This window comes from Lacerta agilis, chromosome 6 (assembly GCF_009819535.1).
Source record: "Lacerta agilis isolate rLacAgi1 chromosome 6, rLacAgi1.pri, whole genome shotgun sequence".
Classification (NCBI taxonomy): Eukaryota; Metazoa; Chordata; class Lepidosauria; order Squamata; family Lacertidae; genus Lacerta; species Lacerta agilis.
In genome coordinates, this window is record NC_046317.1 from 62,169,981 (window position 1) to 62,183,953 (window position 13,973).

General features: G+C 39.9%; 1 protein-coding gene across 8 annotated transcripts in view; it reads right to left on the reverse strand.

Annotated features, from left to right (window-relative positions):
- Window positions 1–459: 459 nt before the first annotated feature.
- Window positions 460–13,973, reverse strand: part of TRIM33 (tripartite motif containing 33) — a 54,549-nt gene continuing 41,035 nt past the window's right edge. For 6 of the 8 annotated variants that reach the window (XM_033153016.1, XM_033153015.1, XM_033153010.1 and 3 more), the window contains 8 exons: window positions 13,769–13,832; window positions 10,143–10,302; window positions 8,700–9,046; window positions 7,399–7,522; window positions 4,919–4,993; window positions 4,370–4,522; window positions 1,826–1,876; window positions 460–1,743 (listed from right to left, as the gene is read on the reverse strand). In XM_033153016.1, the coding sequence (XP_033008907.1) occupies window positions 1,531–1,743; window positions 1,826–1,876; window positions 4,370–4,522; window positions 4,919–4,993; window positions 7,399–7,522; window positions 8,700–9,046; window positions 10,143–10,302; window positions 13,769–13,832 (1,187 nt within the window). In that variant the 3' untranslated portion in view covers window positions 460–1,530. The remainder of the gene's footprint in view (window positions 1,744–1,825; window positions 1,877–4,369; window positions 4,523–4,918; window positions 4,994–7,398; window positions 7,523–8,699; window positions 9,047–10,142; window positions 10,303–13,768; window positions 13,833–13,973) is intronic. The other 2 variants (XM_033153017.1, XM_033153013.1) reach the window with 1 other exon arrangement.

Consider the following 13,973-nt stretch of genomic DNA (forward strand, 5'->3'; position numbering starts at 1 on the left):
GGGTGCGGGCTTGGGGGTGGAAGAGAGGCAGAAAGAAGAGCTAATTTGTTCATGGCTACGGAGTGCAATCTGGACGGTTCTGCCAGGGGCGCAAGTTCACCTAAATACGGCTCTGTACAAGGGCTTGAAATTGTATCCTCTGGTGCCGTTCAAGACAGACCAGATAGGGAATTTTACCTGTTCGACATCAGATTACAATAACACAGCAATATTTCTGCTCTGAATGTTTCCACTGAGGCAGAACTGAAGAGCTTGCTTACATGCAGATTATCACAATTGGGGCTGGCCAATTTTCATCACCTACCCAGAAATCACTTGTCTGATACACTGGTCCATGCAATTTTTCTGTTTAAAGGGTGAACAACTAACTCTGTCTCAATAGGCTCTTTTCTTCCACATTTCATTTAAGCTGCTTCTGAAGAAAACTCTGAGTAGCTCTAACAGAATAATAAAAGAACGTCAAACTATGAACTCAGTTTTAGAAATAAACAACATATTACAAATCTGTTCTCGATTAGGAACATTAGTAAGAATACATATTAGCTTAAAAACAGACTAGCAAATGTTGCTGTCAGAAAGGATTTACAATAACACTATTTACAAATAAGACAGAGTGAATACAGAAAATTTTACACATTTGGTAGTTGACAAAGTTACTGTTTGCTGATAGTGGTCTATCAGAAATTGATATTAGGGAAGACTGGACAGTCACCAACTATTAACTTCATAGTCTAATTCTGATATTATTAGGATCTCTATAACCAGTATTGCAGCCAACATCCTGCCTTTCAAGGGAAGAAAAATAGGATTAATAAACTCCAAGAGGATACTCACTTAAGTGTTCTGTGCATAGGACTTCCACTCAAGACCACGAAAAGCATTAATTGCAACCATACTTAATGAAGCACATATGAAGAACTTGCACTCCTGCATTCTCCAATTCAAAATGTTTTAATGATCAAGTCACGATACTTCTCTATACACAGTCAGTAAAAGAAAGCAGAACCCAGCTATTTGACCCAACGCAGAATATGATACTCGCAATACCACTTAGATGAGACGATGAATAAAAACAATCGAATTCACACCAAGGGTTGCATGAAGAGGATCTTGAGGAAGGTTTCTTGCAGTTTAAACTGCTGCCTAGCATGGAAGCAAACATGACTGCCTTGGTCCAGTCTTTCAGAAATGGTTACTAAGTAGTGACAAGTGTTCACTGTTCATACAAATGTTGTGATATAAAACTCATTTCTTTATCAACATTCATCCCACACACATATCTGAGAAATGAGGGAGTATTCTCAAGTGAAAAATGAAAATTCAAACACTAAAAACAAAAAAATTGGAACAGAAGTTGAAAGCTTTCCCCCCCTTTTTGACAAGTATGTTTCTGTACAAATGCTTTTTGTATTCTAATACTGTCTGAACACTATCAGCTTCAATAAGATGGCCACTGAAGGCAAGATAATATTCCAGGAACACTTAAATATGTTTTTCTTTTTACAATAGTTTAGGTCCATTTTAATCAGGTTACTTTATATGCACCGGTCTCTCATCCGATTTTAGACGTTTTCTACGCGGCTGTATAAAATCTTCATCGGAGTCATCTGTTATTTCAGCATCGTCCTCTTCTTGCTCAAATTCAGGTAAAGGCTGGAAGGTCCTGTCTGGGTAGATCTCTGTAAGTTTATCTTCAAAGTATAACGCAACTGCCTTCCCTGCCTGTGCTACTTCTGAATCACCCTGAAAAGGAAAAAGATAGTAACACATCACCCATTGGTAATGCACATCCCTTCAGCAAGTGAGCATGGTCTGAAACGCTTACCTTAAAATTAATTTCTTGTGTTTCTGCATAAACTTGAACAACTTTCATCATCTAAAAAGGATACCAGAGTCAAAAAAAAGGAAATTATAATCCCTTCTAAAGTCATGAGACCGCACAGGATTGGATGACTAAAGTCAACCATACCAATTTATTTTAAAAATTCAGTGATGTAGAGGTGACTCTCTTCATGAGGTGTTACTGCATTTGCAGTACACGAATCCTAAGCAAGTTATGTTACTGCAGAAACTGATACCAAGCACAGAAGACCAGTATTGTTTGACTCACAGAAAATTTATTCAGCAAACTGATGTGAGAGCTGTGACATGGAAGTTTGCCAGTCATCTCTTTCATCCAAGTGCCTGATAATTTCCCCTAAAGAATGGCCTAAGTGATGCAGTATTTTTTCTGTTGGGTCTTGGTCCACTTTGATAAACAAAATGTAACCGCACATAGAAAGTAGTCCTGATAATTTGAGATAATACTGCCACAATAAAAGAGGCAGACATCTTTCATTGCTGTAGTTTCCTACTGTAGCTGTAACTATTCACCCTTAAGAGCTGAAGCATTTTCCTTCCATAGCAAATAATTCAACTATTCCTTAACATCAGTATGCTCTGAGACACACAGCTCTTCCACCTGACTTGTTTAGCTCAGTTAAAAAGGTCAATTCCCAACAGGTTTCAAGAAGTCTACCATGTGTAGTGACTCATACCCTTTTTGGCTTTACACTTTTATTGTTCTTATGTCTTGAAATAGAAAGCACAGGCTACTTGAATGCACCATGAAACAAGTGAAATTATAAACTCTAGAACACCATCAAGATCTGTCACAGTGTCCCATTCCCTTCATGTGCACAAACAGTGTATGGTCACACATCGCAGAAATTTCTAAATTTAGTTTTTTAAGGATTAGTTTTAAGTTTGGAAACTATGGGTGACATCCAACTTAGCATGAGTAGAGATATCTGCTCACACAACTGGGCTTCTCCTTCCTTTCCTCATGGCTTACAGCCTCTGCTCTCCTGCTGTAGAAGGTTGGACGTAAGAGAAAACAGAAGTCTTCCTGCACAAGTGAATTTCTATTGCACAAGCAGGTGGGCATCTTTCAATGTCTTCCTATGCCCAAATGACCTCCCATGTCCATATTAAGTATTTCCCTATCCATTATTTTATTTTTATTTTACTATTGTATGAATTAACCCATTATGTAGTTTATAAGTCATATTTTGTAGGATGCATGTGTAATAACTTTATGCTTCAGTCTGAGAGTACTTTAGAAAGTACCATCTATGAAATGCCACATTCCAGACATGCACAATCATAGATGTTTTGTATTATTTATATTATATTAATGGATTTTTGAATTGACATGCAACAGTAAAATGGGCACTCAAGTTGTGTAATTAGCTAGCAGCTCAACAAAAAAATGAAGCCCAGCATATTACCTTTTAAGATGAAGGGTCTTCCCAAGCTAATTTGGTTTTGTGTGTAAAAATATCTCAGCACTGCAGGGTCAGACAAATGATCCATCTAGTCCGTACCTGTTCCTAAGGATAGCTAGTCAGATGTTTTAAGGTGCAAGTAAGGCATGGAGGCAACAGCACTCCTCAGCTGCATATCCTCAGACTTTGGTATTCAAAAATATACTGTTCCTAAACATGGAAGCTCCATCCAGCTATGTTGGCTGATCAACCATGAATGTCTAAACCTTTCAAACTATTATTTAAGTTTTATTTACTGTGCACCACCACTTCCCCAAACTGTTTACAGTTCACTTACAAGGCTGTATGTTTTAATGAAACACAAATAATTTATGTGCATATAATATAGAAGTGGATATAATTGATTTAATTTATAAGTAAGATTACTTCTAGTTGTAATGGCTTGTTTTGTTTTCCACTGCTTTTAAAGCTTTGCAGTTATCCCGTTAAGTGACTCCCACAAGGAACTTGTCTGGGATAGTTTTATCATTTGGGTCTGCTCAGTTCTGGCAATAATGTGCCAGCATAGGGAGGTTTGCTCTACAGAAAATACAAGGAATCTTCAATCAAAACTTGCAATATATTTAGACAATACACAGATATTAATCTCTTCCAGACATGATTTGAGCCATCCAAACACCAATTTCACTAACATGAAATCTGAAAATATGAGAAGCCAATGAATTGTCTACAGATCACAGAGTAGACTGTACGTAAGTGGGCTATCCAGAACTTAAACTGTGAAAAAAGCCTATATGCATACATTAATATGCAAGCAAGCACCACTCTGTAATCTGTCTACTATAAGGTAGGTTGACAGATCTAGGCATTTATATGCTTTGAACCCATTCACAGTTAAATGTTCTATGCACAATTGGGGAAGAGCTCAAGACTCAGTTCTGCACCCAACCATGTATACATACAACCTACACAGTGGGAGCCCTACATAAATGAACCACGTCTATAACTCCTACAGCAGTTGTAACTAAAGTCTACATGGAAAAGGTGCAGAATGAGACTCGCATATTAACCAGAATGATTCTGCAGGTTGGAAGTTAACATACTTCATTAAACCTTTCACAGTTCTTGAAGATCAGCCGAACATCTGCCACAAAATCTTCAGGTGTCTGGTAGTGCTGGGAATGTTTCTTCTGCAGTTTCTTCTTCACTGTAGATAAATCCATTGGTTTCTTTATTATTTTATAGTAATTTGGTATCTGTTGAGAAAAAATGGAGGGAGTCAAAATAGTCAAAGTAAAGTGTATATCCAATGTGGTGGTATTTCATTTATGCAACAGTGAAATATTCCCTGAGAGAAAGAGAGAGAGAGAGAGAGAGAGAGAGAGAGAGAGAGAGAGAGAGAGATTCATTCTCTCTTTCTTCTGAGAAAACTTGTGATTTATAAAAAATAGTAGCCATCATGAGCTCTCTGGTTCAGTCGACTATCTTCATCCAAACGACTTTGTGAACAGATAAAACTACTCAAAAGACTGGCCAACAAAATAATAATCACACTGATTTTAGTCTGAGTTTCATTATGACAATTTTGTTTGTCAAGTGCTCCTTATTTCACATTCTATCATTTCCATGGCAATATGCATTAAGTCACTCACCGAGGCTGGGACTGGCTCTTGGAATTCAATGCTCAGCTCGTGGCAATACAAGTAAAGCAGGAGGCGCTCACATTTCTTGCAGACAGAAAAAACAGAAAATATTCTTTTATTATTTATTTATTTATTTGCTTGCTTGCTTGCATATGTAACAAAAGTTATATATTACTTGATTGTAATAAAACCTATTGAACTGTTTACAAGAGATCTTCCAAAAGAAATAATTCCAAAAGGCAGCATTTCAGTTAATGTATAAGTTACAGGGGAATATTCAAGTATATAAAGCATTCTCAAACCCCAACAACTAAAACAAATAAACCTCCTTCTCTGCAGTAGTCTCACTAACTTCAGCAAGACTACCTGAAACAAGTGTAGCCTGTGGTTAAGATTCAAAGAACCAGGCTACTAATTCCATGTACCAAAGGGGTTTTTGGATTTATTTCCTGAACCAGCAGTACTACATGCCAAAACCTTTGGAGCTGCGGGAAGTTTTGACAGCCGTTTGATACAGCATGAAGAATATATTCTAAGCAACAAAAAGAGCCCACTACATTAGAACAGGCTCTTGAGCTGCTAACTAGCCTGATACTTCAGGGAAGCACACAATCCAAGCACCATGTAATAATAATAATAATAATAATAATAATAATAATAATAATAATAATATATTTTCTCTATTCCCCACGCTTGCCGGTTTAAAAACAAGCCACCCCCTTTTCGCCTCCACAAAGCTAGTGCTCAGGTTATTTACTGCCTCTGAACATAGAAGCATCCTTCCTAGCTAAGAGCCACTGACAGATCTATCATCCAAAAAATGTAATTCTTTCTAAAAGTTGCATATGCTATTCACAACACCCAGTGCAACATCTAAGGCACTGCCTGAAGCATTCTGCCCATCCTGAACCTACCGCACATTGTTTTATGTTATTAAATACATTAGATTTATCAATGACATTCAATGACATCAAGTTCTGGGTTTGAGTGAATCATTTCTCTATTTTTTCCTCTCCCTCTAGTCATAATTTTAGAAACCTTCATCATGCATCCAACCAACTTTAAGTTAAAAAAAAATCAACTGCTTAAGCCTTTCTTAAGAGAAAGTCCCCTTGATAGTTTTGGCTCTGGGGTTTTGTTTTTTTATGGGAAACTGGTTCACAGACTGCACCTTGACTTGTGAGAAGATGTCACAACCTTCTGTTGCATCCTCTTCTCAGAATGTATTTTGCTAATTCCATTTCAGTTACATAATTCTATGGAGAAAACTAAGCCAGTTGTTCAAGGCATTGATGTCAAAAACTTTAGAAAAAAAGCCATTGTCACAGGTGGCAAAACTATTTATTGCTTATAGGGTGATTATTTTACTTATTTTACCATTTCTATAACTGCTTTCTACCCTCCCAAAAGGTACAAAAACCATGAAAACAGCTATCAATGAAATATACTGTAGCATCAATGAAAATCAAACCATAAGCATTCTAGCTGCTACAAATTGCCAAAGCCAGAGGATACAGCACCAGCTGTGAGCATCTCTCTCTGCAGCCACCAACTGCCATTACTGAAACCTACAGATAGAGAGAGAAGCAACTGCTTCATTGTGCTTAGATCTAGCTCCATTGGGGTCCCTTCCAACTCTACAATTCTATGGTTCCATTACATGCTGAATTACTGCCTATCGTAGAGATGTGAACGGCTTTGGAAAACAGAAAGTAAAGACAGTCTAATCATACCTAAAACGAAGTGTTCAAAATTCCCAAATCTTTTCATCATTAGAGCATATGTTTCACAGACTGAGACAAGGGGACCATCTAAGGAGGGAGCTGAAGACAAGGTGGGAACTATACTGGTCAAAAAGGACAGCTCTTTGGATCACAGGTGAAGGCGTAAAAAGGAAGATCATGAGGGGCACAGACTAGAAGCATTGCAAGAGGATAGTACTATAAATCATTTGGAAGAGCACTGAAGCTAAATTATCCTATGCACGTGAAAGTAATGATCTTTTGTAAGCCATCATAGGAAAGCTTTGCCCCGAAGGAAGCCAGTATGTTCAATCAATCAATCAATCAATCAATCAATCAGCATGGAAACAAAAGTCAATTCTAGGAAAAACCCTTTTCTCCAAGTGAAAATGTCACATTTTCAATCCATTCTTGTCATCTGGATTATTTGGAGTCTAGTATTCCAGATGATTTCTGATCTCTTGTTCATGATGCGAAAGCTCAAACAATTACAGTAGACCCCCAATATAGCCATAAATATTAAAACCAACTGCCATTTAAAAACTGGACTATCTCCAATAATAATTTCATTTCTAGCCCTGCTATAGCAGCATGCACCCACTTACTAATTAAAATATAGATATATAGTAAAGTTACCCATGTAAATGAAAGTTTAAACTAAGTCAAGAGACCACAGCAGATGAAAAGCCAAGAGCATTTAGTTAAGAACAGTTTCAAAACAAGATAAATGTATTATCTGTAACCTACCCTTTGGTCCACAGGACTCAAACCTTGTGCAGTTTTCCCCTTCTTACTATGTTGCAAGTTGTCACAGTCATATTCCACTTCGGGTTTGCTAAGATCACGGCAAAATGTACATATCCAGTCTCCACTAAAAATGGGGAAAATATAGTTCAGAAATTCAGGCATTTTTTTGTTCTAGTGTACTGAAAAATCTAGTGGGACGCAGGTGGAGCTGTGGTCTAAACCACAGAGCCTAGGGCTTGCCAATCAGAAGGTTGGTGGTTTGAATCCCCATGACAGGGTGAGCTCCCGTTGCTCTGACCCTGCTCCTGCCAACCTAGCAGTTCAAAAACACGTCAAAGTGCAAGTACAGTAGATATATATATATACCTCCGGCGGGAAGGTAAACGGCGTTTCCATGTGCTGCTCTGGTTTTGCCAGAAGCAGCTTAGTCATGCTGGCCACATGACCCAGAAGCTGTACGCTGGCTTCCTTGGCCAGTAAAGCGAGATGAGCGCTGCAACCCCTGAGTCGTTCACGACTGGACCTAATGGTCAGGAGTCCCTTTACCTTTACTGAAAAATCTACAGGTAGAAAATCCATTTTTTGTAACTAGAATAAATTATATTATGCGCAGGTCCTATATGGTTGTCCTGGCTGCACATTTTCCAGGCAGGAATTACATTCTTCCACCACCAATAAATCTTCAAGAAATAGGAAAGGGGCATTGGGAAGACCTGGTATGTTCAGGGATTGAAGCCAATGCGAATGTTTCATGGAGCCCAAAGGCTCTAGAGTGAACAGGTTCCTATTCTTGCCTAACACTGACATTTAACCTCGCCTTGATCCATGTGCAGAGGACAAAAGCACTGCCAATCCTTCCTCTGTCCCCAGAAATTACACAGCCCATCAGTTGCCCTACAAAATGTCTCCAACTGGTAGGAGCTGATAGGTAGGGAAAGACAGTGACTTGCTCTTTTACCGGCAGGTTCCAAGCCCAATCCAGGTGGATCCCACCGCTGCCTCCTGTTGAAACCTAGAAACAGATCTCTCCGTACTTGTTCTCCTTACTAGACCCAGAATCATGCCTGCTTGGCCCAGCCCAGATGCCACAAACATGTGGTGCATAGCAAACATGGCTACTATGAGGCAAATGCAGCCTCCTCAAATTTGCCACCCTGATAGGCAGTTACTGGATGGTTGTCCATGAAGGAATACAGCCCTAGGGCTGAAAAAGGCTTCCCATCCCTGCTGTTGGCTGACAGAAGATAGCTGATGCTGCTATCTTATTGTGACTAACTCAATGTTCCTGTATGTTTTCATACCTTGGGAAGCTGAGGAGAGTGGGTACATGACATGTGAGGTGGAAAACCTTTGGGCACTTTTCACAACATAACAGGTCTCCTCCATTTTGGCACACAGCACACCAGTCTTCATTGGGATCTTCATCTTTGTTGTTGCCTTCTCCACCAGATCTAGCTGATCGATGCATGAGGCTACGCACTGGGGACTTGCCATTTACAAGACTGTGTCCAGACTGTTTGCAGCTTTCACTCAAGTCTGCTGGTTCAGTTTTAACATGGTTTTCTATACTTCCCAGTGCTTCCAATTCACTCTCCAAATGCAAGTTTGTGGAAAGTGGTGGAGTCAAGCTGCTCTCAGGACTGCTAAGCTGAAATAAAGGCAAAAGATTAAAATCTATGAGAAACTGCCTTGGGTAGGAGACTGCTGCCTTTTCCACCTTCCTTTTTCTGCTCCCCTCCCCTTCAGCCCCTGCCTATCTTCTTTATTATAACATAAGCAATCTAACCTGTACTTCCATGTCTCTCTAACCTGTACTTCCATGTCTCCACAGCTCTTTCCCCCATTCAGCTCAGCTTTATCAAAATGCTATGGGCTGACCCTCCCATCGTTCCCTATTTACTTCTTAATATTGAAGATGAAAAACATGATATAAACATCCTGTGTACTTCACTAAGTCACAGCTATGTTTTATTTCTTTGATTTGTACATCTTACTGACGTTTGCAGTTGTATTCTCAAAAATTGATAGAACATTTTAAAAACATGCACTGAAAGCTGTGCACAACTTGTCTAAGAATTGTCTGCACATGCATGTGCATGTTGACATTTCCCTTTTGTTGAAATTCTTTGTTTACTGTCTACCCCATTTGGTAAATATTTTAACAAGCTTAAAATATTTTGAAATAGGAGGCCTGTTTTGAATTGTGCAAGGGGATGGGAACCCAGCAATACTGGCTCTACACAATTCCTATGCAAACTAGTTACTGTATTGCTTGCTTCCTCTGTGCCAGAAATTACTAATTTTGAAGGGTCATCTCTGACATGGCAAATCTGTTTCAAACTAGTCCCATGTGAAACTCTCCAAATAACTCCTGAGTTAGAAAATGAGCATTGGAATGACTACATGCCTACTTTTTCTATAACGTATTATAAAAAAATATAATAGTACCATCACTCTTGGCCACAGAAAGGTGGCACTGTGAGCTACTGCACAATAACAGCTGAGGAGGAGGAGGGAAGCAGTGACCCTCTTGGTGTTGGGAAGCCAGGAGAGCAACTGAGTCCCACCTGTATCACCTCACTGGCCACTACTGCAATGTAGGGAGAGAGAGAATTGGGCAAGCCTTAAGGGGGAGGGCTTGGGAAGTAACACAACTCTCCTAAAACAATAAAATATAAATGCTTTCAGTTCTCCTTGCTGATAGTTTTTATGATAAATTGTACAACATACAAATAGATTTTTACCATGCAAGCACTCCTCCTGCCATCCTCTGTTTTTTCTTGCTTCACTGGTCCCGAGTAACTGCATACCTCTTCTTCTGTGCCTGGCTCCTGCTTAACTTTCACATGTTCAGTCTTGAAACTAATATTGTTCTTTTCCACAGTTCGGCCTGATGAGCCACAGCTGGAAAGCAAAGGGATTAAGCACACATTTTAAACTGCACTTCAAAATGCTAGAACTGAAATAATGAAAAATTCCATATAATTAGTGAAAGCTATTGTGCCCATAAGTGGATGAAGCAATTGGTTAGGAGGCATCGTAACCAAGTTGGTTTTTACAGCTGTAGAAGTAGTTCCAAATTAGAGAGGGAATGGATTTTTAGCACTTTACCAAACATAAAATCAGTATGTCCTAAATATCAAATCTTTCTCTGTTGTTAGAGTGTGGTATGGAGAATCTTTTGAGAGGGATATACAAGCTGTTCAAATTTCAGAAAAATTGCTCACTGAAATTTAAACATTCTAGCTAGAGGAGTTAGGGTCTTGTTTCCTCATCTTTGTTGCTGATAAAAAGCACACCTTTCAAAAATCCAAATATACTACTGTAGAGTCCCTTTCATTGACTTCATGCACTGTTTGTAAGGTGGAACTTCCCTTTCAAGAAAGCAGAGCTGGTTTTTCCTCATCAAAGCTTGCTTTTTTATATGTTCAATAACCACAGCTCTTACAAGAAACCCCAATACAGGGGCTTCAATTTACACAAAAAGGCAGCCTTCCTCAACCTCGACCCTCCAGATGTTTTTGGCCTACAACTCCCATGATCCCTAGCTAGCAGGACCAGTGGTCAGGGATGATGGGAATTGTAGTCTCAAAACATCTGGAGGGCCGAGGTTGAGAAAGCCTGCAATAAGGCTTCTTCCCTTTCCTCCCCCAGCACCTTCCCCTCTGCCTGGTGGGTGGTGGTAGTGGTCAGGAGAACTCCCAGAACAGGACGGTGGGACAGGAGGAGAAGGGAGGATCATTCCATCTGGCAAGCTGAAACGCTTTCACTGATGGAACGATCAGAAGAGCGCAATACTGCATTCCTCTCATTGTACTTTCACATATTGTGCTCATTTACAGCTAAAGTTTCATGCATTTCACCTTCATGTTTCAGCCCTGTAGATTAGGAGCAACGATGAGGTTAAGAATCACCACAGCGGCAGGGACCCCCTTGCTGCGCACTGACCCCTACATTCCATACATGAACAGACTAGTTCACATTCAGTAACAACAGGCTATACATGGTGATGACAGGATGCCAAGAAACACAATATCCAGGGTCCAGCTTCTCCTACTTGAGTGCCAGACACAAGTCAGCAAGAAAGGGATGAGGTGAAAGATACTAAACAATAGTCAAGTGTTATGTTAGGGCTGCCATATGTCCAGAAGCTCAACAACTTTGGCCAAAAAAAAAAAGCCTCAACCTTGCATGCTCACCCTTCCTTCTCTGGTGTGGCTCAACGAGAAGATTAGAAGATTTCACTTTCTCTTTTAAATTAAACAGAGTTCCTCATTACATCTTAAGCAGCAAGGATTTTTGTTAAACTATGGTTTGTTCAAACAAGCCAAATAGTCAAGCCAATCCTCTTTGGGTCTTGTTTTCTCCAAACCATATTCCCCCAGCTTCAAACACTCTGGTTAAAGGAAGTAAAAGCTTCTGATCTCCTTGCAGCCACATATGAGAAGGGGACATCTGAGCCTGAGCTCATGGATGTAATGCTTAACAATAGTTTAGCATTACATCTGAGCCTGGCCAGAGTTTTCACATTTATGAGTAAAAGTGCACAGAATTAGGCTTTGTAAGAGAATCGTTTGTTTTATCTGAATTAATTCTTCTGAATTTATAACCTGGGCAAAGCAAGTCTGATGTTTTGATAAGGCATAAATAATAACTTTGGTGGTCTTACTTTTGCTTCAATGTGCGCAGACAGGGCTCTGCAGCATGAGGTTCATTATCAACCTTTTTATATATAATTTACAAGCATATATATTATTAAACATTTATTTAGAACTTACCCCAAGTGGCTGTTCTTCTAACCTGTAGAGCAGTGATTGGAAAACTCTAATCTACCAGTCTCTCCACAGGTTTTACCTCTTCCTAGGCCTCTGTTTCCCCATAGTTGACCTACTACCTTCTGATCAGCTAAACAGCATTGGTGGGAGTAAAAACTGTGAAGTGGGGAGATTTAAACCTTCCCTTCCTGAGATCCCCCTATTTATTAGGTAAAAACAGAGGAGCAACAGGGGAGAAGGGACATAGCTGAGTCCCCCTGCCCAGCTGCCCAGGGAATAAAAGAGCAATCTTCCTCCATGAACAGCTTGCTATGTTTCCATGCTGAGAAAGGAGCTGTCTCAGTAAACAGCTCAGAAAGCAAAGCAAGGTATGTGTTTGTGTATGTATAGATATAGACACTTCCATACATTAGTATAGTAGTATATTATTAGTATTAGTACAGTAGTAATGTATGGAAGTGAGAGCTGGACCATAAAGAAGGCTGATCGCCGAAGAATTGATGCTTTTGAATTATGGTGCTGGAGGAGACTCTTGAGAGTCCCATGGACTGCAAAAAGATCAAACATATCCATCCTTAAAGAAATCAGCCCTGAGTGCTCACTGGAAGGGCAGATCCTGAAGTTGAGGCTCCAGTACTTTGGCCACCTCATGAGAAGTGAAGACTCCCTGGAAAAGACCCTGATGTTGGGAAAGATGGAGGGCACAAGGAGAAGGGGACGACAGAGGATGAGATGGTTGGACAGTGTTCTCGAAGCTACTAACATGAGTTTGGCCAAACTGCGAGAGGCAGTGAAGGATAGGCGTGCCTGGCGTGCTCTGGTCCATGGGGTCACGAAGAGTTGGACACGACTGAACGACTGAACAACAAAAACAAGATATAGACACATACACACCAAACACACAGGGAATGTGAATCATTTGGCCCTATTCTATTTGTGCTTTGGTTCCCTGCTACCCGTGTTCTGTCGTCAATTACTCTGTTCCCCTGTGGTAGAGGATAGAAGTGGGGGCTGAAAGACCAAAATAATGTGTGTGCATAGAGCCTAAACCAGGGGTCAGCAAACTTTTTCAGCAGGAGGCCAGTCCACTGTCCCTCAGACCTTGTGGGGGGCCGGACTATATTTTGAAAAAAAATATGAACGAATTCCTATGCCCCACAAATAACCCAGAGATGCATTTTAAATAAAAGGACACATTCTACTCATGTAAAAAAACCAGGCAGGCCCCACAAATAACCCAGAGATGCATTTTAAATAAAAGCACACATTCTAGTCATGTAAAAACACACTGATTCCTGGACCGTCCACAGGCCAGATTTAGAAGGCGATTGAGCCGCATCCGGCCCCCGGGCCTTAGTTTGGGGACTCCTGGCCTAAACTGTAAGTGATCAGAATATGAGAGAATATAAAATGCATTTCCTCTTTATGTGGTGCAGTGGTCAAAATGGGAGCTTTACAATTTCCATATTTTGGGCACATGATTTTTAAAAACCTTAATGTGTCTCTTAAATGGGATTTTTAAAAATTGCAATATGCATTTAGTTCTCTATACACTTCAATAACTTAGCATATGGTTTTGAAGCCATTCAACTCACCTGCCTCTACTGCCCGTGCTGGAGGTACTAGGTGGCCTCACAGGGGTGTGTGAATTGGATAAACCTAAGAAGGATGAATCATTGTTTACACCAGCAGCATGAGCTGTATAACTGCACATCTCAAGTTATACAAGCAATACCCTGTGTATCAGTACAGACAGTACCACTGGTAATAAAATAATTCAAAACTTATATAATAATTCAA